Genomic DNA, 26,503 nt, shown 5'->3' with positions numbered 1-26,503 from the left:
AACCCATGTCTCTTGCATCTCCTATGTCTCCTGCATTGGCAGGCAGATTGTTTAATAAAGCGGTGTTAATTATATTTATTATGTTTTACTCTACATCTCTAGTTTATCTTATGACTGGAAGTTTGTACCTTTTGAAACATCTTTTTAAAGTATTCAATTCAGTAATTTTTAGTCTATTCAAAGTTGTACAGCTATTGTCCTTAAGTAATTTTAGAATATTTTCGTTATTCTAAAAGGGAATCCCAAACATACAAGCTGTCACTCTTATTCCCCCACCTCAGCCCCTGGCAACTACTCTGTCTCTACGGATTTGCCCCTTGTGAACATCTCCCATAAATGGAATCATACAGTATGTGGAGTTTTTTGACTGGCTTTTTTTATTTAGCATAATGTCTTCAAGGCCCATCCATGTTGTAACATGTATTAGTACTTCATTACTTTTTATAGCTAAATAGTAATTCTTTATATAGATATATCACATTTTATTCATCCATTTATCAGTTGATGAATATGTGGGTTGTTTCCACTTTCGGGATATTATGAATAATGCTGTTATGAATACTCATCTACAAGTTTTGGTATGAATATGTGTTTTCAATTCTCTTGAGTGTATAACTAGAAGTGGAATTGCTGGGTCATATGGTAACTCTGTTTAACATTTTGAGGAACTGCCAAACTATTTGCGATTGCACCATTATACAATCCCACAAACAGTGCGTGAGGGTTCCAATTTTGCCACCTCCTCACCAACACAATAGTAGTGATTTTCAACTGAGAGGCTATTCATTCTTAAGAGGTGCAGATTAGCCTCCAGTGGTGGGTGGTTAGGAAAAAGACCTCTAAGTTTCTGTGGTGACCTCAACCCACCCAACACACAAGTACAGCCAGGCTCCTATTTGTTTGACTTTGGGTATGTTATTTATCTTGACTAGCCACAGTTAAATGGAGATACCTTACCTTATAGGGGCAGTTGTTAAAATTAAATAAGATGATGCTAGTGAAACCCTTTGCACAGTGCCTAGTACATAATACATGCTCAATAAATATTAAATGTTAATATTATATCAATGGCTCAATAATTTCCCACTATACATACACACCATAATTTGCCTAGACAATTTTATTGTTGGCACTTAGGCTTGTTTTCAGTTTTTCATGATTATAAACAGTGCTCTGAGAAATATCCTTATGGCTAAATTTTTGCCCTATATCCATGATTATTTTCTCAGGATAAATTCTGTAATGTGTTATTGCTTGGTGCATTTTAAAGAAATTTGAAGACATTTCCCAACGTATTTTTTGTTTGTTTGTTTAAATTGTCCTGAAATATTTCTTTGAGACATGTCATCAGGTACTAGACAATATACCACTTTAGATTTGCTAAACTGGTTTCAGAAATCCTTACTTTGCACCTAACAAATATAACGCAAATACAAACCTACAAAACAGTCCAAGTTTAACTCTTAAATGACTGGATGAGAAAAGGCTCTCAGATCTAGACTTTTGAACTTTTGTACCTTTTCTGTCATTGCTTCAATATCCTAACTAGACAAGTAGAAGTGCTATCGGTGAAATTAGGCACAGTGGATGTTTTTGTTTTCCACTGAAGTGAAACACGGGCAAAACTAAGGTGACAACAGAGCATAAACAGCAGAAAAGAACTATTCATTGAGAGTGAGCACTCACCTCACTTTCCTTACATCGACAGATCTAGGAACTTTGCAGGGGCCATCACTCACAGATCCATTATGGCAATTTCATAACCAGCCTAGAGGGGCTCAAACAGAGGCATCGGGTTTCTTCTGATAGATATGGAAATGCTTTATGGTAAAGGTAGGATTTTTAAGAGTTATTTGATCAGATGGTGAAATGTTCTGAAATTTGACAGTTTGGGAGACTGAGTGTTAAGGAACTGAAAGGAACTTTGTATAGATTAACACATGTAAGTAGAAATATATATTAACAATTCATGTGTTTCAACTGGCTATAGTAGTAAATGTTTACAAATCCGTTCTCTGCCACCCCCTCCCCAAAGCCAAAGCACTGATTTACATAGGTTGTTTTTTTTTTTAATTTCTATGATATAGATATCCCACCATGGCAGATTTCAGATTTTAAGCTATCAACATGATGTCACTCGAAGCAGAGCTGGATAAAAAGATGTGTGTGTAATCGACACAATCAGCTCTCAACAGCCAGCACCTCCCAGCTCCTGCATACAACTATTTATTTTGATAAGTTTCTGTACTTGGATAACTGAGGGGGAACATGGTACTCAGTGAAATCCATTAAGTATATCCAGAATCTAGAATTAATACAACATTTTGAGAACAAGACATTTTGTTTTCTTCTCCTAGGTTAAATGCCATGCTAAAGGCTCACTCATGTGGTATTTATTACGTGCTGTAACACGCACAAAAAGGAATGGCAAACCTTGCTAAAAACTCCAGAGGTCATCCTCTGGGCAGTCGTGGCAAATCATCTCAGAGAGACAGTTGTGCATTTCGGCTCAGTGATCTAGAGAGGGATTCCACAGGATGCCCTGATAGACAAACTTGATTAGGTCTGCACTCACATATGTGAAAATCAAGAAAGCATAATTCTAACTCCTTCCCTTTGCACAGGACTTCCTGGCTTATAATGGGCTTTTTATAAGATAGTAAAGATCTCCTATTTCTAGTGACTAGGGCTCATTAAGACAGATTGCTAGATGGTTAAACTCAGGTTTCTAGGTCACTTGTGTTCATACATCTGACTGACTGGTAGTGCATCTCTCCAATTCTCTCACGACAGAGACCCTAATGAGCCACTACCAGGAGGCCAAAGGGACATTTTAGTGAGGCCTGGCTATGGGCCAAGCTTGTATTAAGCACTTTCCTTACACAATCTCTGAAGCCACTCAACAACCCTGTAAAGTGGTTCCTATTATTTTCTTTCAATGTTGCAAATACAAAGGCTCAGAGATGTTGTATTACTTGCCAAAGGTCATGAAATTCATAAATGCCTGAGCTGAGACAGAAAACCATGACTGTCTGATACCTGAAGCCTATATTAAGAATCTCTAGACTGGCCTAAGTCAAAGGTTTTAATAAAATTGTAGATATTTAATGTGTTAATTGGATAGCATGACTTACAAAGGGTTTCCAACGTAGGCAGTGCTAACCACACTGGGCTGGGGGTATGTGAGAGTGTTGAGGGAGGGGGAACATATGAAAGATGATGAAAAAAAGAATGTTTTCCTGTGCTGTCATGATGCATTATGTAATTTAAGAGAGCTGTGTATTTGTGACTGGCCTTTTCTGTGTATAGCGTAAGCCTGAATTTGGTCAGCCTTTCAGAGTGTTCTCTGCTGCCACTTCTGCAGTCTGTGGCCCCTCTTTCCATAAACCGTCAATTAGATACTAAGTTCCATGACAGCACATTTTCAGCACTGATGTCACTGAATCTCTAGACCTATCCCAGTGGCCGACATGGTAGGTACTTAAATATTTGTTCAATATTGACAGTGCTGATGATAGTAAATACTCAACAAGTTATAGCAGTATATTCTTTCCAAGTATTATCTCATTTAATCATCACAGAAACTCCATTAAGTAGTAGTATTTTTCTTTCTAATTTATAGATTAAAAAATCATGGATTGGGACATCTTGCAACTTTGCTCAAGGACATAATAATAAGTGGCAGAAAATCAGTTTTGCTTAATAGCAGAGCCTTGGCACTTAACATTATACTCTAGCCTGTTAATTTATAATGCACTGTTGTATTTCTAAGACAGCTCATATTTCTAAAATCAGATGATAGAATTTCAGTGTTGTGAAAGAAGGAACTCTGTTCTGTTTTAACTGTATCTCAGTACCTACAAAAATTCTTGTCATATATTAAGTGCTCAGTAAGTATTTTCAGTGCATGTGCATACAGGAATGGGTAGGACAACGATTTCCAATAGGAATAGGCATTACAATCTAGAAATTTACTCACTCACAACACATTTTCTTGTTGGGCAAAAATTTTAATAAAAGTAGAGCTTGAAAACCTAAATATCACTGAACAAATTCAGTAATTTACTCATTCATTTACGAAACATTTATCTCCATTCAGTAAATATAATTGAGCATCTACTAAGTGCTAGACACTTAATAGCAGAGATACAGTGGAATGGTTGACAATTATAAGTAAACAACTATTACAAAATGCAAATGTTCCATGAAGAAGAAAAAAAAAAGATGTACAGACAAAAAATTCCAAAGGAAGGGACTATGGGGAGGACAGGGAATGCCTCAGTGAAGTAGGGAGAAGTCAGCTATAATGCTAAAGAATGCCAGGAACACAAGGAAGAGGCATAGGAAATGAATGGCATGGGCAAATGCCAAAAGGTTTTAGAAAGAAATCAACACGTTGGAGGAACAGAAAGAAGGTCAGTGAGTCTTCTGAGAAATGGTCTGTGTAGTCCTCTTACAACCACAGGATTGCACAGGGCCTCCTTCACTCCCTGACCTCCTCTATTGCACATCGTTGTGTTAAAGAACAAAGCCAACAGGTGTATTTTTCTTGGCTTTGGTTGGAGGGGCTAGTTCCCCACTGTCCATAGTAGAAAAGAATGGTTCACAAAATAGAAATCTTGGAGTCTACTTAATCTACTTAATGGATAGCCATCTAATTTGCCTTCCTACAACTTGTGTCTTAGGAAAAAACTTGTCTATACTGTTGAATAAAATAAATGCAAGAGGAATTTTGCAGAAAACAGGAAAGGAAAAATTTAGTAAATTCAGAGGCTTGATCTCTGGCAGGGACACTTCTGCCATTGGTTACAGTGGAAAATTTTTCAGGCACAGCCTGGCTAATAAACCTGGGCCTTCCTGATTGCTCTTGTAACTCTGTTGCAATATAGCCCACCTCCTGGGAAGATATGGGAAAGAATAGCCTCCCTGGTGACTCAGATAGTAAATAATTTGCCTGCAATGTGGGAGACCTGGGTTCAATCCTTTGGGTCATGAAGATCCCCTGGAGAAGGGAATGGCTACCCACTCCAGTATTCTTGCCTGAAGAATTCTATGAACTGAGGAGCCTGGCAAGCTACAGTTCATGGGGTCGCAAAGAGTGGGACACAACTGAGCGACTAACACTTTCACTTTTCATCCCAAATACTACTCCAAGGTCTCCAGTGGCAACTAAAGGTCATTTTGACTCAAAGCAAGATGTCTTCTCACCACTTGAAGATGAATTTAGCTTTCCCCCTCTCCCCCCTCCCCCCACTCCCTTATGCCAATCTGCAAAAGAAGCTGGACTGTATAACTACAGATGAGCTGACCAGTGGAGTCTTGGTGATGGATACGACTCATAATGTGGAAGAACCAGCCATGGCAACTGGCACTGAAGTGGATTACATCAATTTGCACATCAGTCTTCATCTCTTCCCGGAATTTCATATGTGAATCTGGCACACGCAGTCAAAGAAGTAGGGAAGACTTAATCACCAGATGAGATTTAAATGGAATCTATTGTAAGCTGAATATTATATATCAAAGAATATTTCTCCTATCTTCTCCCAGAGATATGTGGTTGGTTTCTGGCGATGAGGACAATGCCATTTTCTACCTGCCAGAAAAATGCTTTTCTCATGGAAGTCTAATGGCAATTCCCAACCTCAGTTAAGGACTTGTTTTCCCTTTTTTTTTTTTGAACTTCAAATACTTTCTAAATTGTGTTAGCTGAAGCATTCTATGTATATAATTAACTCACAGATCCCTCTGGGCTCATCCAACTAAACTTGTGGAGCTTAACTGAGCAAAACATTCACTGATGTCTCTCCCCTGCAGTGACACTCACTGAAATGAATACCTTCTACAAGAGGAAATTGGGGACATTTCTTGTCCAAATTGACTTTCTAGTGATTTGGGTTGATTCAGAAATGATTATTGTTTCCTAACAGTAATGATCTCCTTTTCTTTCAAATATGAAATTTGCGATTTGGCAATTCAGGAAAAATTGGCGGGGCAGACTTCTGTATTTTCCTCCTAGCTGAAGTAGACAGACAGGCCACTTTTTGGTATTCATTGGATATTTGAAAGTCCCCGTGGGAAACAATGGCGCTCTGGGGGCGCAGGGCTCCAATGTACCTTTCACCGGAAGAGCAAACGTCAGCAGTTCCTGCAGTGCTGTGTCTTGGCAAGCAATATCCACAGGAGGGGCTGGAGCAGTTTGCCCAAAATTGAGTGCAAAGGGTTAGGGAATATGGACTTTTTCAGAGCACGTTGACTAGATTCATAATTCGACCCTCTTCCTCCCTCTGCCAGTATAGACTTAGACACCTCCAGTTAAAAGATATTTTGACTCTCTTTGAAAGGGAGAAGTCAAGTGTGATCTGCAGAAAAGTTCCGGCCTCTGATTCCCCATTTATTCCTAACCCAGAGAAGGGCTTAAGCTAGGTTCTGAGCATTCTCTCCTCTGGGTGAGGCTTCGAACCCCAGGCCTCACCCCTGAACTTCATCCAGGGACCGTATGCTTGATAGAAGGGTGAGCAAAAGAGGCCGAGATGTAGACTTCCTGCTTGCTCAAGGGAACCTTCTCTTTGCTATCCTGGAGCACAGCTGTCTGAAGAAAGGCGGTGAGCTAGGAGACTCTGGGTGCTGGAGTAAACGCCGCCCTGAGCTGCGTGGCCCTGGGCGGGGAGGGAGGTCGGAAGAGAGCGTCTACGCTTTTCACGTCAACCTGCTGAGCTGGATGCTCGCTGCCCAGGTGCGGGTTGGCGGCTGCGTGCGCCCCACTGCAGCAGAGAGCAGCCGCAGCCTCTGCCTCGGCCACCACCACTGCTGGGGAAAGAGTCCTGGGGCTGCTGACGCGGTTGGGAGGAGCCTCGCCTTTAATGCACCAGCCGCCTCCAGCCTCCTGCAGCAGCAGCAGCAGCAGCAGCTGCGAGCGCGCGCGTGTGGGTGAGGGTGAGTGCGCTGGCGCCGGCCGCCGAGCGCCCTGCCCAGCTCCCTGCCGGCTGCCGAGCCCCCGCCAGCAGGAGACGCCCTCCCGTGGGACCAGCACCCTCCTCCGGGCCGGGCCAGCCTGAACCCTGCCCCTGCCATCTCGCCACTGCAGCTCGGGTCCAGAAAGGCACCATTTTGTCGCGGCTGCCCGCTCTCCCAGGGGGGAGGAGGGATCATTTTTGCATTTCGGAGCGGCTGCCAATGAGGGGAACCTGTTGGGCATCTCCCCAGCCCCGCTTGTGAGAGCCTCCCGGGGCGGCGGGCGGGACCAGACCCCTCGGGGCACGGCGCATCTTGGCACCCCAGAGGCGGAGGCGGCGGAGGCTAGGCGCAGCATCCTCGCTGGGAATTGGAGCTGGAGTGAGCGCACCGCGGGAGGAGCCGCCGCAGCCTCGGAGATCCCGGGCGGAGGAGGTGACAGCTCCATTGCCGGGTTTTTATTTTTTTCTCTCTCCGCCTCCCCCGTCTCCTCCTCAGGCTCGGACCATGGTGCAGTCCCACTGGCTCCCCTGCCCCCCTCTCCTGTGAGACTGGCTGCGGGGAGGGAACATGGATACTTGTCTGCCGGCTTCTGGTTCCCACGCAAGTAAGCCTGCTGTCAATGGAGGAGGACATTGATACCCGCAAAATCAACAACAGTTTCCTGCGCGACCACAGCTATGCGACCGAAGGTAACGCCAGCCCCACCGCATTCCGCCGCTGGGGCCGAGCGCAAGTTGCGGATCGCTGAGCTCCGCGGGCGGCCGGGCGCGTAGCGGCGCAGACTCCTCCGGGCCCCGGGGCTGGGGCGGGGGCTCGGCCCGCAGGGGCAGCTGCCCTGGCGCCCCACATCCATCCGGGCTCAGCGAGGCGAGCTGGGCGTTCAGCAGCAGGTGGACCCGGCGCCCACGGGAGTTAAAATGGCCCTCGGGGATGAGGTTTTTCAGGGTGGGGCTCCCGGCTGGAAAAATGACTCCCGCCCCCAAAAGCAGATGACCCCTCTCCGAATATATATGCAGGGGTCGGTGAAGCGGGGGATAGGTAAGAAAGAAGGGGGCCCAAGAGGACCATGGGTCCTCCTCTCCCTGAGCGGAATGATGTGTCTCTCAGTGGCTGCAAGGGAGGGCATGGTTTCATTTCCTGCCCGTTAATCTCTCCGGCCGGGTTACCTGCTTAGACAAAACCCCCAAAGGCCCGTTCATAAAGGGCGAACCTCTTTCCCCTTGGAAGTGCATTAGCAAGATATAAAAAGGTGGCTGGGGAAACAGTGTTGGGGAGCCGAGTGAATGAGTCTGACACGTGCGGCGAGCAATGCGATCAGTGGGGCCTTTAAAAATCACCATTATGAATTCTGCAGCAGTAGTTTCTGCTGAATCAACAGCCAGCAGAAAGCAAGAGGGTTCAGTAAGCTGAGCTTTGCCAAGAGGTGAAATTGTCGTGTGTGTGTGTGTGTGTGTGTGTGTGTGTGTGTGTATGTCTCTCTCTCTCTCTCTCTCTCTCTCATCTCTCTCTCCTTCTCTCCCTCCCTTTCTTTCTCTCTCACCGTTTCCCCCAGCTTGTTCTGACATTAGCCTGAGTGAGGTACAGGCAGGAAAGGAAAGTCAGCAGGTGGAATCTCATTTGCCTTTTGTGTGGGAATAGAGAGTGGGGGCATTTTTTCCAAACACCAAAACTTTTGCATTTTTGCTTTCATTTTCTACCTGTCGGCCTTCATCCTTAAGCACTCCTGTACAGTGTTGCATCGTCACATTGTAATACCCACCTGCGAAAATGTGTGTGAAAGGGTTTTAGGAACATGTAGCAAGGCATATTCATTTCAGATGATTCCTACTATTCTTGGATGCTAAAATTTCCATCACATTTAATCACATCAAGACTACTAGAGAAATGTGGATGGGGGTGGTAAAGAGTTCAAGTTCTGAAAAGAAAAAGACACACAATTTAGGGGTAAAGGTGGCATTTTCTATAAACATCCCTGAAAGTTTCAGATAGAATGCTCAGCGCTTTTGAAAATATATGCTTCATTTATCATCATTATTGGAGAGCATCACACCTAATATGTCCACAGTTCTAGACAAATCAAGCAGAGCTGTATGAGCTCTGGCCTTCAGACCCTTAGAGGTGGCTTTTAAGATGTTCAGCTTATCCCTGCCCCATATCAAGCACCATGCTTACTGAGTCTTTTTACTTGCCTGGTGACAACATGATTGTTAGATGTTCTTCCCTGGTCTTAGTGCTTTGTCACTGACTCACCAGGTAGCATATGATCAGCTCTGGGTCTAAGCATAGCATCCAAAGAGAAGTTGGCTTTGGGTCCATTGTCTTTGGGACACACTTTTTTTTTTTGTTTGAGACAACAAAGAGGATTGCCTTCATGTTTTCTTCTGTATTGCCTTATGCCTCGAAGTGCAGGCAAAGGAAACTTACTGAGCTAGGAAGATGGGAAAATTGAGGTCGTGTGTGTAGGAGTATCATCTGTAAAATGAAGAAATGAGTTAAACATGCATTCCTTATTGCTTTTAGGGCCTTAGATAGACCTAATCTTTGTTCCTCTTTGATGCCATTTTGGTAGACTCTGGTTCCAGATAAAATATATGGGTTCATATAGCCTGAAATGAGGTAGAGTTTATAGCAAAGAATTTTCTAAAATCTTTCCAAATCAGCCTCTTGGATCACTCTCCCCACCCCAACCCTACTGCCGCTACATTCAAAACTAAACAAACCTTTATTTCACAGTACATTTTCAAGGCTTTTTTACCTGAGCTTAGTGAAAGTCTGGGAAGAAAAAAATGGTACTTAGACAAAGTAAGTTGTCTTTTTACATGCAATGCCCAATTGCATTTTATTCATCAGAAGAGTATCCTTCCTCTTCTGATGAAAACCTCAGAAGTGCTAGTATACCTTGAAGGAACACGGCTAGATCAAAATATTCCTTGTTAAAATCCTCTGCATTTGGGGACTTGCCCCAAAGTTCTCTTTCCCTTTTTTAACTGAAACCCACCTTCTGGGAATTAGTTTCTGGGTCCTTCTACAGACTTTGCTTTTCTTTTTGTCTTCTTTGATATTTCTGCATTTTCCTGTCTTGCCCAGATATGTCAGCTTTCTTTTTTCCTGCAAAATTTCCTTTGCATTTATGTCTGAATTTTTCTTCTCTTTGCTCGGATCATTCCACACTGCAGTATTCTATTTAAAGCTGAAAGGTTTTTGCTGTGTAGTTAGTGTGAAGGACTCCAAGCTCAATTTGCATTATAAGTGGTAGCTGCAGGCAAGTTCATCCAGCTAAGAGCAATGCAAATACTAAAGGACACTTTTCCCAAGCTTTTCTCTCTTTCTCTCGCTCTCTCTCTCTGTGGGAAAAGAATGCATGATGTGCATTTATTTAAAACATTTCTTATGACTTTCTTTTGTTCTGAGTATGAAGTTACCACCTTCACCTCCTTTTCCTTTCTCCTTTTTTAATAGTTGCTATCTTTGAGCATCTCTCTTTTCCAAGCACTGTACGTACTGAGCTTTTTATAAGTAGCATTTCAATATGTCCATACTCTGTTAAGTGGATCTTGTGATTTCCATTTTTAATAAGAAAACTGAGCAACTGAGGCCCAGAGATGACACTTAGTCAAGGTCACACAGTCAGGGTAAAATCTGTCTTCCGACACAAGACTGCCTGATGTGCTCTTCTATTAGGAAATTCTGCACAGCTTCATTTTTCTTTAACTATTAGCTCATGTTATGAGGAAGATCACAGTGGTTTATCTCTGCGTGTATACAATGTTACCATCTGCGGGAAAATTCTTTGCAGGGATCATTTTAAAATGTGATTATAGGGTTATACCTGAGGAAAAGCATTGGTAGGGTTGGGTTTCTATCTTTTTGACTTGTTAGAACCCACTAAAACTCTCCATTAGCACAATCAGAGTTTTCTAGATTAATACTTCTACTCTCATATGGGTCAGAATAAATATTCTACATAGGAGGAGTTTACAGGAATGGCAATCTGGTTAGAAGAGGAAGTCAGATAATTTGTTGTTTAAAAATAACTATTCTTTTCTCAGTTTCCTTAGCCATAAAATGGGAGTAACGGCAGAACCTATGCCACAGGGGAAAAAAAATCTATAGTCCATGGAGTCGGGTGCAACTGAGTGACTTTCACTTTCAATGCAGGAAAAGCACTCAAGACAGTGCCTAATACAAAGCCAGACCTTGATAGATACCCTCAGTAATTATAGCTGTTGTTATTATTACTTGAACCGTATTTGCATTGCAAGCACGATGTTTTTCCTTGCATTGTTGTTGTTTTGGAGAGATCTTGAGGGAAAGTGAAGTCGCTCAGTTGTGTCTAACTCTGCGACCACGTGGACTGTAGCCTACCAGGCTCCTCCATCCATGGGATTCTCCAGGCAAGAATACTGGAGTGGGTTGCCATTTAAGGGCTAGTGGAAATAGGAGAGAAGTCCCTAAAACCCACCTCAGTCTCTTCTTGGCTTATCCACTAGCCGTGGATAGCCTGGCCTCTTAGCAGTTAGCCTTAATGTATTGGGTTGGCTGAAAAGTTCATTCGGGTTTTTCCATAATATGTTACAGAAATAACTTGCTGGTTATATTCTGGCAGCAAGTTCCGTCTTCCCTTAGAGGCCTTTAAAAACCCATACTGCTTGTACATATTTTTAAAAGAAGAGCAAATTCACTTAGTCTATGTATAGATATTATATTAATATGATATCATTATTATTATGTAACTGTTGATGATTTCTGCCTTTAATTCCTTCAACAACTGTTAATTGACTTTCTGCGGAAGTGATCCTGCATGCTCCAGTACATTGTGTCTGTTCTCATGGAGTTTGAAATCTGGTGGAAGAGGTAGACATTAAACAAACAATTTTCCAAAGAATTATGTAGCTTCCAATTGTGATAAGTGATATTCAGGAAGAGCACAAGAAAAGCACCGGAAAAGCCTTGAGATGATTTGTAAAGCAGAAAGGTAAATCTAATTAGATAGAGGCTCAGGGACTGCCCCTCAGACAAAATTTAAGCTGAAAACCAAGGGATAAGTCCGGAATGAACAGGAGCTGAAGACATTTCAGGTTGGAGGGACAACAGGTCCAAAGTGCAGAGATATAAAATAGTCTGACAGATTCAAAGAAGGAGAAGATGCCTAGGGCTGAGTGTAGGGAACAAGAGGAAGAGGAGTAAAAATGAGACTGGAGCCTGTAGTTTACTTTGGAATGGACCAAACCAAGAAAGATTAATATTAAGGGAGAGGAATGGATAAGTAGACAAGTAGATGATAGAACAAATATAGAATGTTAATGGTAGAATCCACGCAGTCAGTCAGTGGATATCCACTGTAATTTTTTTTCAACTTTGCTATCTGTTTGAAAGTGTTCATAATGTTACAGAAAAGAAACTGGAGAGGTATTTAGGGATTAGGTCACGTTGAACCTTGTTGACCATAAAGAGTTTGGACCTTATCCAAAGATGGATCGAAAACCATTAAAGGATTCTGATCGGGGGGAAATATGATCAGGTTAGTTTTTTCAGAATTCAGGCTCGCTGCTACGTAGGGTGGGGCCAGAGGGCTTGCTAGGAAGTGAACAGGAGTGAAAGCAGGGAGATAATTAGGAGGCCATAGCTGTTCTGTAGGATGGTGGCATGAATAGAGATGGAGATATGCCGTAGATCTGAGATACATTGTAGGAGAAGAATGGATCAGGCTGACTTGGTGTGATAGACTAAGTGGAGATGGAGAAATGATGGAGATGGTGTCAAGGAAGACTTGCCATGAGGATAGATGCTTGATGGGGCTGTTCACTGAAAGTGGAAACAAGACTTTGGAAATTGATGAGGTGTGTGAGCCATCTAGTCTCATAGTGAGACTCTCAAGTAAGCTTTGGATATCTGGTTCTGAAGCTCAGAAGAAAGATCTGGACTAGATACATAATTTGGGATGTCATGGGTATATTAACAGCACTTTAAAGTATGTGAACAGTTGAGATGCCTAGGAGAAGAGCCCTCCAGGGCAGATTGAGCCCTATGGGTGAAAAATTTCAAGGAAACTGATCTTGGCTCCGTACACAGAAATTGTAATAGAACAGAGTACCTTGGTATAAGCATAATTAACCACACACTTAAATTATTCAAATAACCCTTTATGGCCATTTCTCGGAAATGTGATATAATAAGAAGAGACCAATCTTGGGTGAGTTGAGTTCAGAGGGTCTCCAAACGTGAGATCTGTGTGATCTGTGATATGTTACAGCTTTTTAGGGGCACAAGAATCAAAGTAAGAAAGTAAAGGCCCCTGCTTCCTCCTCTCTCCCCATCCATCCCACGCACCCTCAAGAAAAGAGGGAAGCTATAATGAATAAAACTAGGAAGAAACGTGAAAATGACTTTTCATAAGAAGCTAATGAAAAGGCATCAGAAAAGTAAAAAGAGGTGGTGTCATGATGGAGAGCTGCCTTGTATTAATAGTTCCTTAAGTTGCTTTGGTATTTTTATGCAAATGCAAGATCAGAATAGTATTTCCAATGCATATGGATGAATGTTTGAGTTCTCTGCTATTCTCAGAAAAATCTGAAATGGAAGGTGGGAAGAAGCTGCCTTACAGTATTATAAATGACCTTTCCGGGGATAGGAAATGTTCCACTACTAAACGAAATAACCAGAGTGCATTGAAAATCACTAGCAAGTATTCATTATTAGCATTCAGGTCTCCAGGGGCTATCCCAAGCCCTTTATGAGGGCTGGTCAGAAACGTACCAGTAAACCAGGGGTGAATAATATTAGGCCAGTCCTGTCAAAATACTGGTAATGCTCAATGAAAAGAGCACAGCTGTAGACTGACACTCCTAAATTCTAGTATTTGCATTTATGAAGAACCTAAGGGTTCAGTTTAGATGCTTAGGCGAGGGAAGAGAATGAAGGTTTCTTGAGTTCTGTCTGTATTCCAGTCATCTTCCTAGATGTTTCTCATGTGTTTACTCACTTCATCACCTTCAGCAACTCTGAGAGAATACTTGCATAGATGCATTTTTCAGAATAAGAAATTGCAAGGTTTGAAGAAGCAAAGAAACTTATGTATAAGGTCGCATACTTGTAAGTGGCAGAACCAGGTTGGAATCAGTGATTGCCTGGATCTAGGCAAGAGTTCTTTGCCCATCCCTGCTGTCTCTTGTTTGGAATTTAGGGGGAAAATGCTGGCTGTGTTCAACACTCTGCATACATTCCCATGGTGACTATTCAGTGCTACTCAGTTCACCTGGTCCCTCTCTTCTCAGTAAGGCAGTGCGTGTGTCTGGGCCTTCCTCTTTTCCCCACAGGGAGGGAGCTGAATTCCCCTAGTTGATGCCAGAATCCTTAGCTAACTTACTTCTGTAGATTTGTTTTCCTCTATCTATAATAAGGGCTTCCCAGGAGACATAGTGATAAAGAATGCCCTGACAATGCAGGCAGGAGATGTGGGTTCCACCCTGGGTCAGGAAGATCCCCTGGAGAAGGAAATGGCAACCCACTCCAGTGTTCTTGCCTGGAAGATCCCATGGACTGAGGAGCCTAGCGGGCCACAGTCTTTGGCATTGCAAAGAGTTGGACACAACTGAGCACACTCACACATGTGTATAATAAGAAAAGAAAGAAAATATGAAATTGAGCGATCAAAATATGAAATTTATGTAGCTTTTTATAGCCCTCTGCATGTCCCTCCACCTGGGACACTCATAGTGAAGTTCCCACTGAACCATCCAGACATCTCTTCTCCAGCGCTGATGGCAACTCATGTGGTTGCCTGGAGTGAAAGGAGTGGACCAGAGCCAATTGTATGATGGCTGATGTCCTTTTGCACTGAAGTGAAGTGTGGGAGTGTCTAAGGACTCGTGTTGGCCAGAGTAACTCTCCAGCAGTTCTCTACCCATCTCCCAATAAAAAGATGAATTTGCTTTCACCAGACTTCATTTCTACCATCCAATTTCCTTCTGTTGCCTTTCCAACAGAACTCTGGAATAAAGCTAAAAATCAGCTCTGACCTGACAAACCAATTCTGACATAACCATCCCACTGGAAACACAGATTCTTTTTACAAGACCACTAGGAGTTTTGTCGTAAATAATCCAGGAACCCTTGAATTCTTATGCTCCAAGTTCACTATGGAAATAGAGGGGAGTGGTGATGATAGGATGTGAATGTGTGAAATCCATGGACAACTAATTCGTATTAATGGTTTCTTTGGAGAAAGGATCGTTGTGGGTAATGGAAAAGGATGGGCATGTAGAGGGGTAAGTCAGACTGTCATTTCTATGCTGTAGAGGAGAGAGACCTGATTGATTCCAGCAAATGTAAAGAAATGAAGGAGCAAGAAGATGCATGGAGTCCGAGGGTCTGGAGCGGCCTCTGCAGACAGGATTTTAACATGAGAAAGATGAGGTCTGCCAGAAGGAGTGTGCCGAAGAGTACCATACCTATGAGGCTATGGATTCTAGCTGTGCTTGACACTGGGTTACTGACAGCCGCCTCCATCATGCAGAGCTGATTTCACTGCTGAGAATCCATCAAGTAATGAACCTGAAGTAGTCACAGAATGGCAGGTCACCTCCTCTGCTTAATGCTGGGGACTCAGCTCTGTGACCCTAACAGATGCACAAGGGTGCTGAGTACGGAAAAGCTGTAAACGGCTCTAATGGGGGATATTGCCGCAAGATGCTGAGTGCTCCCAGGTGATCTGAAAGGAAAAACCTGGATCCCTAAGTACAAACTATCACCAGGAAGTATTTTACCAAAGAGGAGAAGAACTGAACAAGAAACTTGAGAACACCATTGCTCATGTAACTTTGCAGAAGTCAAGCTGGGGCCAAGGACGCCCAAGTTAGGAGGACCGTTGGTTCACGACAGCTGTACTGTTGTCATTCATGTTCCTCTCTGCCTTGATGTCTTTATTTATAAAGCAAATAATACAGAAATGCCTTCTTACTTGAAAAGATTCAAGCATTACAGAAGTAGATAAAAACAAAGCATGAATCACCATCCATCCCTGAACCCAGCCACTTCCTTGTCCAGAGTTACCATTGTCGATAGTTGCTGAGCTTCCTCATAGCCAACTTTGTATACATTTTCATACATTTAAACATCCAGGTGCAGATACACATTGAGGGAGAGACTGTTTTTTCATGTAACTGAATGCATACTGTTTGTTTTATTTGCGCTTTTTTTTTCCCATTCAGTGATGTATCTGAAAGACCTTTCTGTGTCTACATCTGCCTTGCTCTTTTTAATGGCTGCCTAGTGCACCATGGTATGACTGTACCATAGTTTGCTTAGTAGTTCCCTTGTGGCCAGATGGAAAATTGTTTCCAGTTTTTTATATTACATAAGATACTGCAGTGATTATTTATATATATATGTGTGTATGTATATATGTTCTTGTTGACGTTCTCCCTGATTTTATCATCTTTCGAAGCCAAGATATTGGTTCTCATTTCTTAGCAAAATAGCAAGAAGGACTCTCTGGTCCCTCATTTATTCTCAAAGTGACCTTGGATAAATCATTTAACCTCATGAATTTGAACTTAATATGAGAAATATCTGGCATTCCTATGTATATGTGCATAGTATCTGTTTTCTAAAACCACTGTGGGTTTGAGTGTTCATATGAGATAATGTTGATGACTAGCAGTCACAGAGGGCCTGCTTTGTGCCACAAATAAACTTGAGATTTAAAGTATCTTTCTCATTGATACTGTCCTTATACCCCTTTAAGTGAAAAGTTGAAACAAAGTGAGATTACTTGTTCAAGGTCACCCAAGAGTGGATGGCAGAACAGAAGTCACTTCCGGGTCTGTCAGTGTAGTACATGGACACACCTGTTTTGAAAAAAAGGCATGATATTGATACAGGAATAATGAATGACATTATTCATTATTCTAAAGAAATTCTCCTTTGAATCACTACCAATACAAAGGGTCTAATTTTAATCAAGAATTTGAAAATGAACAGAGGAAAAATAAGGCAACGCAGTCTTTATTGTTAAGCAGTAGTTTGGAATGCCCATGAGAAGACCTGCGTGTTCTTCTCAGTCCTGCCACCATAATTAGTTACTTTTACTCTCTCGGCTTCCATTTCCTAATCTACTAAAATGAGGTTGAAGATGGGGGAGGGGAGGCGCTCTCGGGCTTTTTCTGGCTCTGAGTCCCCGTGGAGCCCTGTGTCTGTATCTGTGATCACCTGGCTCTGCTATGTGTGTTATGACATTGTCCTCAGGAGTGAGCCTGGAAGACACGGACGTAGGCTTAAAATGTATGTTCTGATGGGTCAGACTATCCTCCTGGCAGGAAGGCTCTGGTGCAGCCAAGAGTGGAGACAGAATGAGAAGCAACTCTTTGCCAAAAGCTGCTGCAGATGGCGGAGCCAGCCTGTCTGGGCAGCCCATGACTTTGAGAGGAGCCATTTGGCAAAGTTATTGGCAGGAGCTGCCTTGCAGCACGAATACTGGAGACCGTCCTGGGCTGGAGTGAATCCGGGATGCAGCAAAGGTGGCTGGTGGAACAAATAACCATCTGGTGAGCAGGGCACTGCTCATCTTGCCGCACCAACAGGCAAGAGCAAGTGCCAGTTGGTGAGGCTGAGCTTTCAGTGACATGATCTGACAGGCACAATAGACTGTCTCCCTTACTATTGTGTGCTGCGTGGAGGAGGTTGTAAACCCCAAGCAAACTTGGTTCTTTCAGAAACCAGGAAGCCTCAGTTTCTTTACTGTTATAAAGTAAGAAAGAAAATTCATCAAAGTTAATTTATTGCTTTTCTTGCCAGCTGCTATGGTGGTGGTGCTGGCGGGTGTGGTGAAATTGTTGCTCTCAAGCACCTCTTCATCCATTTGAGCAGATGATGCTCTGGCCTTCTCAAAAGGTACTTAATCATATAAGTAACCAGACTGGGCAAGTCTGTGCTACATTTGCCTCTCTTGAGACCGTGGAATCAGAGCCTGCCTGGCTCGAGACCCTCCATCTCTCTGATTCTTTTCTTATCTGTAAAATATGGCACAGGCTGAGGCAATGTGCCCCCTGTTAGCATGATATATTTTTAAACATTTTATTTATTTATCTATTTTTGGTTGTGCTGGGTCTTAATTGCTGCTCAGGATTTCTCTTTTTGGGTGGGTGAAGGATACTCTCAAGTTAATGGTGTGTGGGCTTCTCTTGTTGCAGACGGCACAGGCTCTAGGGCACACAGGCTTCAGTAGTTGTAACATGAGGGCTCAGTAGTTTCAGTTCCCAGGCTCTAGAGCACAGGCTCAATAGTTGTGGCATGTGTGGGCTTAGTTGCTCTGTGGTATGTGGGATCCTCCCAGATCAGGGATCGAACCTGTGTCTCCTGCATTGGCAGGTAGATTCTTTACCGCTGGAGCCACCAGGGAAATCCCTAACATGTTATTGTTTATACGTGAGCACAGAATACATACGAAAGAATCCCTCTCACTCCACACATTTGGAACTAGTAGTTGATGGCAAATTGGAAAAGTTAAGGCAGAGAATCATAAAAATGATACACCTATTATATTTACTTATTTATTTGAAGTGTAGCTGATTTACAATGTTGTGTTAGTTTCAGTTGTAAAGTGATTCCGTTATATATTCTTTTTCAGATTCTTTCCCTTATAGATATTAATATTGTATAGTTCCTGATACACCTATTTTAAGCAGCATTGCCTAATTTTGATGAAAAGCTTCGTGAAGAATCAAGGCTTAGTCTTTGAATATGGGTGGGACTGCTGACTGGGGCACACATTCTTCTGGCACAAACCGCACCCAAAATGACAAAGACCATGTCTGAGTTTGTTTTCCTTGAGATTGAGTGAGAGTATAGACCCCTGAGAAGCAATCTGAAGTACAGATCCTTCTAGGTTTTCACGAATGTCCCCCATATATTATCTTTCCCACATTTAATTGACAATTCTTGATCATCTTTTGAAAGCATTCAACTTAGTTTTCATGTCAAACAGTCATCACCGTCCATGATATTCAGTTAAATAACCAGTATAACTGACATCAAGGGATTTGGGAACCAACACGGCTGACTTTCAGTAGACCTGCAACTCAAACAAAAGAAGTGGAAGTGAGCCAGTGGACCAGAGATGAGCCCAATAAATTAGCTGTGAATGTAGAACATGCTGGAGACACTTTTACAGAGGGAATTGAAAGCATTTTTTCATCTGATGAGTCATCTTCTTAGAGATCTAGTAAAAGAGCTTCTGTTGTAATTATGATAAGGATGAAGAGCCATCGTATACTGAGTGCTCACAGTGTACTAGGAATTGAGTTAAGAACTCTATTTATACTATATATGATGAACTATATATTATGTGTATACGTATAGATTGTGTACTGCATTGGTGTGTATACATAGGATAATGGGTGTGGGGGGTGTGTACCATTTAATCCTCACAACAATCCTCAGCTGTATTAAGGTTAATTCAGTTAAGGCTGAATTAGGTGAGACTTTAAGGTCTTGTTCACCACTGTCTATTATCCATCTCCTAGTCCAACATCTGGCAAATAGCACTCATTACATGTTTATTAAGCAAATGAGGGAATATATGATAAAAGTTAGAGAAGTTGTGTAAGCTGCCTAGCATCAATCAGCAGCCTCAGGACTTTGAATGCACATATGCCTGACCCAAAAATGTATGTTCTTAAGAACAAATTTAGTTCTGTTATAATAATTTCTTTTTCACAAAGCTCTTGGACATGTACTTTGGATCCCACATTTCCTTAAGAATAACCTAATAGGATATAAATCTAGGATTATCTCCACTTTACACAAGTATGTAGATGCTTGAGAATAGGGTCAGTAGCTTGTCACGTAAAGGGCCAGATTGTAAGTATTTTAATCTTTCCTGACCATATAGTCCACTCAACTCTGTCACTTTAGCATGTGGGCATGGCTGCATTCTAGCATTCTATTTATAAAATCAAGTAGTGGCCCATGGACTGTAGTTTGCTGACTTCTGTTCAAAAAACTGTTTGGAACCCAATAAAGTTTTAAAAAATGTTGATCTTCCAAGTGAGTGACTGCAGTAAGTGCTACAGGATGCTCACCTGAACAGGAATGGTTCGGTGGGGAAGGTGGGGTCTTGGTGAGATGCCGACAGGTGGAGAAAAGTGGCAGAGGCATTCCTAATGGAGAGTGGAGTGTGTTCTTAGGAGGCAAAAGCAAGCAAGGAAACTGTTATATTCCTGAGCAAATGAGCTGGAGACTATAGATACAGCAGACTGTCTGATGTCTGTTAGAACCTGCATACATCCCACATGTCTTCCAGGTAGTGTCCCTGTAACTGCTCACTCAGTGGTCACTTTAAACATGCTTATTATATACAAGGCACCATGCTAAAAAAAAAAAAAAGAAAATCCAGGTATGTAATTAAAAAACAAAAATGAAAACCTGATTCAGACTCTGTTCTCGTAGAACTTGTGTTCTATTGGAAAGATACACATTATACACAAACATAAGAACATGAATATAAATCTTGTTAAATGCTATGTAGGAAAAGAATAGAGGCTGTGAGAGAACAAAATATGTGCTCACTGATGGAAACTGGGACTATAAAGAAAAGTGTAAGAAAAGAAAGTCGAATTTACCTCTAGCCCCGAACATAATCATTATAAACATTTTTTGATGTATTTTCTTCCAGGCTGTGTGTGTGTGTGTATGTGTGTGAGAGAGAGAGAGAGAGAAGGAGAGAGAGAGATGGATGGATGAATAAAGGAATTATATGAAAAATGTATCATATCTGTTTTTGTTTTGTTTGTTTTGCTCCCACACACAATACTATGAGTATTCTTCTGTAACATCCCATAGTTAAACTATAATTTTGCCAATCACCCAATTCTGGACGTTTAGATGATTTCCAGTATCTTGATGTAATATTTGTGTAATAAATGACTGGATGAATCTAAATCATCTCTCTGGTTAGTGTCTCAGGACAAATGTCTACGTCAAGATTGCTGGGTTAAATGGTACAAACAATTAAGTTTCTAGATGCTATTAATCAATTGCTTTCTTAAAAAACTCTACCAAGGAGCATCTTTGTAATTGCTTTGGCTCTTTCCCACTTTTTCTGGTCTGTGTGTTTCCTCTACTTCACCTTGTCACACATTTTCAAAGGGGGTGAAAATCAGGAAAAAGAGAAGTCATAAAGACATAATCGTGGAGCTTTAATTTGAACCTTGCCCTTACCCTCCTCCAAAGCCCTGGTGCTTTTTCCCTTCCTAGTGGGAAAGTGAGCTCAGTGCTCAGCCTCTGGTATTAAACACATGGGTGAGTAGCTTGTCCTCTGGGATTTAGTTGCCCACCTATATTAAATCAAATGACTTTTCTGGTTCCAGGGCATCGGTTGTAGATAAGTATATGGAACCTGGTGACCCAGAAATGTTAATTTTCCTCCAACTGGGATGTTACTTTTCCTCAAACTGGTGAGAAGGTAGTTTCCAAGAGTGATTGACCCACCATGACAGCCAGTATGGCTGTTTAATGAACTAGCCTCTTGTGAGGTTCAAATCTGATATTTCTGAAAGCTATGTTAACTTCTTCTTGTTAATACTATATGTGGTCAAATGTAATTTGAACCCCGATAAATCTGAGAAAACTAGACTCTATTATTGGCTCAAGATTTCCAGATATCTCTTAATTTTCCTCCCAAAATTGGGAAAATGATCTTATGGAAATGAAAAGTAAAAATTGTATAAATTACCACTGGGATTTCATGTTTAGTGGGCCTGTGTACTTCAAACTACATGTTGTTCCCGAGTCAGCCCTGTATTGGCTTTCTGTATTCCACCAGCCTTTGGGGATTATAGTTGGGAGTCAGTCTGAAGTCTCAGTTCTTTTTCACTTGAATATTTGTGGCATTTTTCTCCCTTTGAATATCTGGAGGTATTGCTGTAAGAATACTAAGTTCTTTCACTTTTTATTTACAATTTTATGGAGTATTAAAAAATGAGACACAGTTTGTGACCTAAGTGTCCAATAAATAAACTTTAAAAGATACATGGCTGGTTGACTGGCCGGCTGGGTGGATGGAGGGATGAACGAACAGATGACAGTTGAATGGATGAAGATTTGTGTGGCTAGTAGGTGAGTTGAATGGGTAGATTTGTGTGGTTAGGAGGCAATCCAGCTGCTTCCCCAGAAGACTAAAAGTATTAAAACAGTTTCTAGAAGCATCAAGTTTCAATGATGATTTGAGATGGTAATATTAAAATCTACCTTTCATTTCTTTTCTCTGCTGGCTGTGAAGCCAGCACAGGTAGGATGGAGTGAGAGTATTGATTGGGGCGGTGCAGATGCATGGGGACAAGCTTCCAGGAATTCATCAATGGTGCTAGTTTGAAAGAAAAAGATACGACACAGGGGAGAAGAACTGCCCTGGGAGCCTGAGCTTAACAGGAGATACTGGGAGAGTTCAGTGCCTCCAGCTGATGTCTCTTGCAATGATTAATATCTGATTCCATTCCAGATCTGTCAGGTTAACCTGGGTGAAACTAACATACTATGCTTTGGAAGTTAGAACCCTCTAGTCACTTCATAGGATGTAAGGGGAAAGTTTTGGGCACAGTTCCATTTGGGTACAAAGTGTATTTCCTTATAGGTTCCCTGACCCGTTGCAGGGTCAGAGATCAAAACCCTAAGGTCTCCTCAGGACCTGAAGAACTCTGTGCACTGTAGTGAAAAATGCAAGAGGAGCCTGATTATCATTCTGGGCTTCTGCTGCCAACATGCTTACTTAGTCCCTAAGCTTCCTCAGCACAATTTGAGATGGAAATTTTCCGATCATAATTTTTCCTATAAGTCTAAGAAACTTGGATTTGAGCCCATTGCACAGGCCAGGATTTTTTTTTTTTTTTTCATTTCTTTTTCCAGTTACTTGACAAGCAGGTTGCCTTTAAGTCTCTCATATGGATGGCCTTGATCTAGACATTGGCACATTGCTGAAAAGGCAAAACACATCTTCCTCCTTTTGTTTGGCCCTTTAAGAAGATTAGTCTGCTCACCATTTTCTCCTGTGCTTGTAAGTCTTACTGTTTCCTGCCTGTCCCTTTGTTTACCTGAGTATCTCCTAATGGATCTTCAGGCCACACAGGCTGGCTTGTGTGGGGTCCTCAACCACCCCAGCCACTCCTGCTTCCCTGTTCCTCTAAGTCGCTTTCCCAAGACCTATGTGACCTGCCTCCAACCCACATTTTTCAATGACATTTCCCCTGAATTATTTGAATGACTTAATCGCAACAACAGTCTTAGATGTATAGTCTTATCCCCATTTCATAAATGAGAAAGCTGAGGTCCAAGTCCAGACAGCCTGTCAGAAAGAGGCAGACCTGAATTTTGTCTTCCCAACTGGAAAGAAATTCTGAGGTCAGTTATCACATCTTTACTCCTTTCGTTTATGTTACAGAGGACAGTGTAGTGCTTGGTATACAGGTGTTTAGTACCTGGCTTTTAACCTGGATCTGAGTTGGAGAATAAATTGATTATGTCTCCATAGTTAGGACGGCAGCCAGTAACATATTCTTTATGTGGGAGTTTGAACTTGGGGCTCCTTCTTAACATGTTGAAGCCAGTTTCTCCTACTTCTTCTAGGGTTTAGATAATAGGGGTGATGTCAAAAATTGCGCTGTATGTTTCTGCAGTCACTTGGAAATTGTACCAGCTCATTAAGAGCATGGCTCATTATTTATTCGTTCATCCATTCGTTTGTTAATGTGTTTGTTCATTTTACTCTTTAACCATTCAGCAAGTATTGATTGAGCAACTGAAACGTCATTCATACCATATGCATTGGCATTTGATAGCATCCAAATGAAAATGTGTATAAAGGGTTATTAATATTGGTTATGAGGGGGAGGACAGAAGTGAGCAAAAAAAAAAAGGCAATTTAAAAAAGTTCACCACATCGGTGATAAGACAAGTATATATAGTGTGATTCCTCTCATATAAATTTCTGTGTGAACTGTGAGATTTCAGTGAACAGAATAGTTATCAAAATGCCAATGATGGTTATCTGGCTAATGGAACTTTTATTTTCACTATTTATCTTTTCTAATGTGTGACAGTTTTCAATACCTATATGCATTGTTTACACACTAAAAATTATAAAGCTGTCATTGTGGTGAAAAATAATTCATGGAGTGTCTATTATGTGCAAGGAATAAGTCTCTGGCTATCAATGTACTAAATCTTCACCCGAGTTCTTCCTTTTTTCTTGGAAGGCCCATTAGTAACTCTTCAAATGAAAATGGGTTGGAACCCTGGAAGAGTAGTGAAAAGTGGACACTGTCAAATTCTGTAACAAGCATTCCATTAAAGTCCTCTTAGTGTAGGTTCAAGTGAAAGGGCTTTGACAATGAGCTTGGTTCTTAGGTTTAGAGCTCCTTTGGTCTTGTGTCTTGGCTTAAACGGTAAGGGTAAGACGATACTTGTGTGCTCAACCAATCATTTCATAAGGGGGCTGGAGAAGGGTCTTGGAGGAGTCAGTGAAAATCAGTTGCAATGATGGAAAAGTCATCGAAGAAAAAGTGTCCTAAATCCTGTGGGTTGGAGCCAGCCCCTCTGTACATAAAGGATCTCACCGTCTGTGTTTATTGACACAGAACGTAGTTTTAATTACCCCGAAGGAATTTCTGGCATGTTTTGCCTAAGCCAGTCTTAAAATGTTTAATCAGTGGTTTCATGACAACCAGGCCCACTGGCAGTGGGGGCACTTGGGGGCAGCTGGTCAAGGATAGTGTATTGTAGAGTGGCTGTTAGTGACAGAGCCAAAGTATGCTTTATCAGAGAGACAGAAGCAAGAAGAGGAGATGGCTTTGACTTTGAAAAGTTTGGCATGTCTTACGTCTGAAAAGCCTGGGTTTCCTTCCTAGTTATTGACCATGATCTAAGCAACCTCCCTAACCTCTATTTTTTGTATATTGAGGGTAAACTTTGTTAAGATGATATAAGCCAGAGTTTGAGCGACTAATCAAGCCATCAGCTTTATAGCTTACCAACCAGTGACTTGAAAAAAAAAAAAGAATTTACCTTCCAAATACAGGCGCAGGGAAAATGTAGACGTTTTCGTGTTAATCACAAAATATTTTAAGAAAAGCGCTATAATAGGAAAAGCAGGATGATGGTGTCACATCATAAAGCCATCTTAATCTATCAAATAACTTGAGGGGAAGCCATAGCCCACGGTGAATGTGAAGGCACCAAAGACATCGTTTCCTTGACTTTTATCTCTTTGTTCTTGAATCCCTTAGTTGAATCCTCTCCGCTGCTGCTGCTGCTGCTGCTAATTCGCTTCAGTCGTGTCCGACTCTATGTGACCCCATAGACGGTAGCCCACCGGGCTCCCCCGTCCCTGGGATTCTCCAGGCAAGAATACTGGAGTGGGTTGCCATTTCCTTCTCCAGTGCATGAAAGGGAAAAGTGAAAGTGAAGTCGCTCAGTCCTATCCGACTCTTAGCGACCCCATGGACTGTAGCCTACCAGGCACCTCTGTCCATGGGATTTTCCAGGCAAGAGTACTGGAGTGGGTTGCCATTGCCTTCTCCATGAATCCTCTCAATAAGATGTAAAAGCAATCAATAGTACTAAATACTGTCTTTTATTCATCTCTCCAGGTTTAACTCCAGATGAAATTTCTGTTTTTCTCCCTACATAAAAATGCCCTTTTCCCTGTCTCTTGTCACAGCTGTCCCAACCAATCCTCTTATAGGCTAATTTTTACTTTTTGATGTAGACAGCAAAGGTGAATAACTTGGCACCTTGAAACCTGAATAAGAATCTAAAGGTGTCTTTGGCACAATACATTGAGCCCCCACTTGTGGAGCTATCAAGAGTGTCTCTGTCCTATTTAGTGACATAATGGCTTGCTGATAATCCGTTTTGCTTGCACAGAAAGGTTTCTCAGTCTATTTCATAGGAACATTCACTGAATGCTAAGGGAATTGCCAAGCTTATAGAGAAGTGAGGCCATTGGAAATGAGTCCCTTTTAACCATCAAAACAACTGGGCAGATAGTTCCATGGATGTTCTTGGTGTACCAAGACTAATTATCAGACTAATTAACCTACTTGGCTAACCAGATTGTTATGTCAGTGGCCAAATTTTAGGCGAGGAAGGAGTTACTGAAATAATAACCCCATCTTATATTTCTGATGGGATTTTATATTTCTGCAAAGTATTTTCTCAACACTTACCTATGAGGCACAAATTTGGAGAGCAAGTTTTATTTTGTCTAATCTTCTCAGTGAGAAAACAGACCCAGTGCAGTTCATCAACTTGTCCATGATCATGTGGCTGGTTTGTAGTGGAGACATGACTGAGGTCCAGAGATCCTGATTCCGAAAACAGAGCTCTTTCCCATGAGATTAGAATACTTAAATAAATCAAGTTTCATTGAACTCTTAAGTAGATGAAATCTTGCAATTTGGGGAAAGGGTGTTCATTTTGCAAGACATTGGCCACCTCCATCCTTAGCACGAGGTTTTTTGGGTAGAGCAATGTGGCATATTACCCTTTGATTGTT

The 26,503-nt window shown here is 41.9% G+C and overlaps 1 protein-coding gene across 38 annotated transcripts in view; it reads left to right on the top strand.

Annotated features, from left to right (window-relative positions):
* PPP2R2B (protein phosphatase 2 regulatory subunit Bbeta) overlaps positions 1 to 26,503 on the top strand; it is a 764,919-nt gene that overhangs the window by 426,544 nt on the left and 311,872 nt on the right. For 15 of the 38 annotated variants that reach the window (XM_081505041.1, XM_081505040.1, XM_081505054.1 and 12 more), the window contains one exon: positions 7,453 to 7,646. The exons of 20 other annotated variants lie outside the window; for them this stretch is intronic. In XM_081505041.1, coding sequence (XP_081361167.1) covers positions 7,453 to 7,646 — 194 coding nt within the window. Of the gene's footprint in view, positions 1 to 5,345; positions 5,502 to 6,730; positions 6,937 to 7,452; positions 7,647 to 26,503 lie in introns of those variants that run through there. 3 more of the 38 variants (XM_081505043.1, XM_081505058.1, XM_081505074.1) reach the window with 3 other exon arrangements.

This window comes from Giraffa tippelskirchi, chromosome 6 (assembly GCF_054371585.1).
Source record: "Giraffa tippelskirchi isolate mGirTip1 chromosome 6, T2T-mGirTip1v1.2.pri, whole genome shotgun sequence".
Classification (NCBI taxonomy): domain Eukaryota; kingdom Metazoa; phylum Chordata; class Mammalia; order Artiodactyla; family Giraffidae; genus Giraffa; species Giraffa tippelskirchi.
The sequence above is the reverse complement of the archived record's forward strand: the minus strand, read 5'-3'. Positions and strand labels throughout refer to the sequence as shown.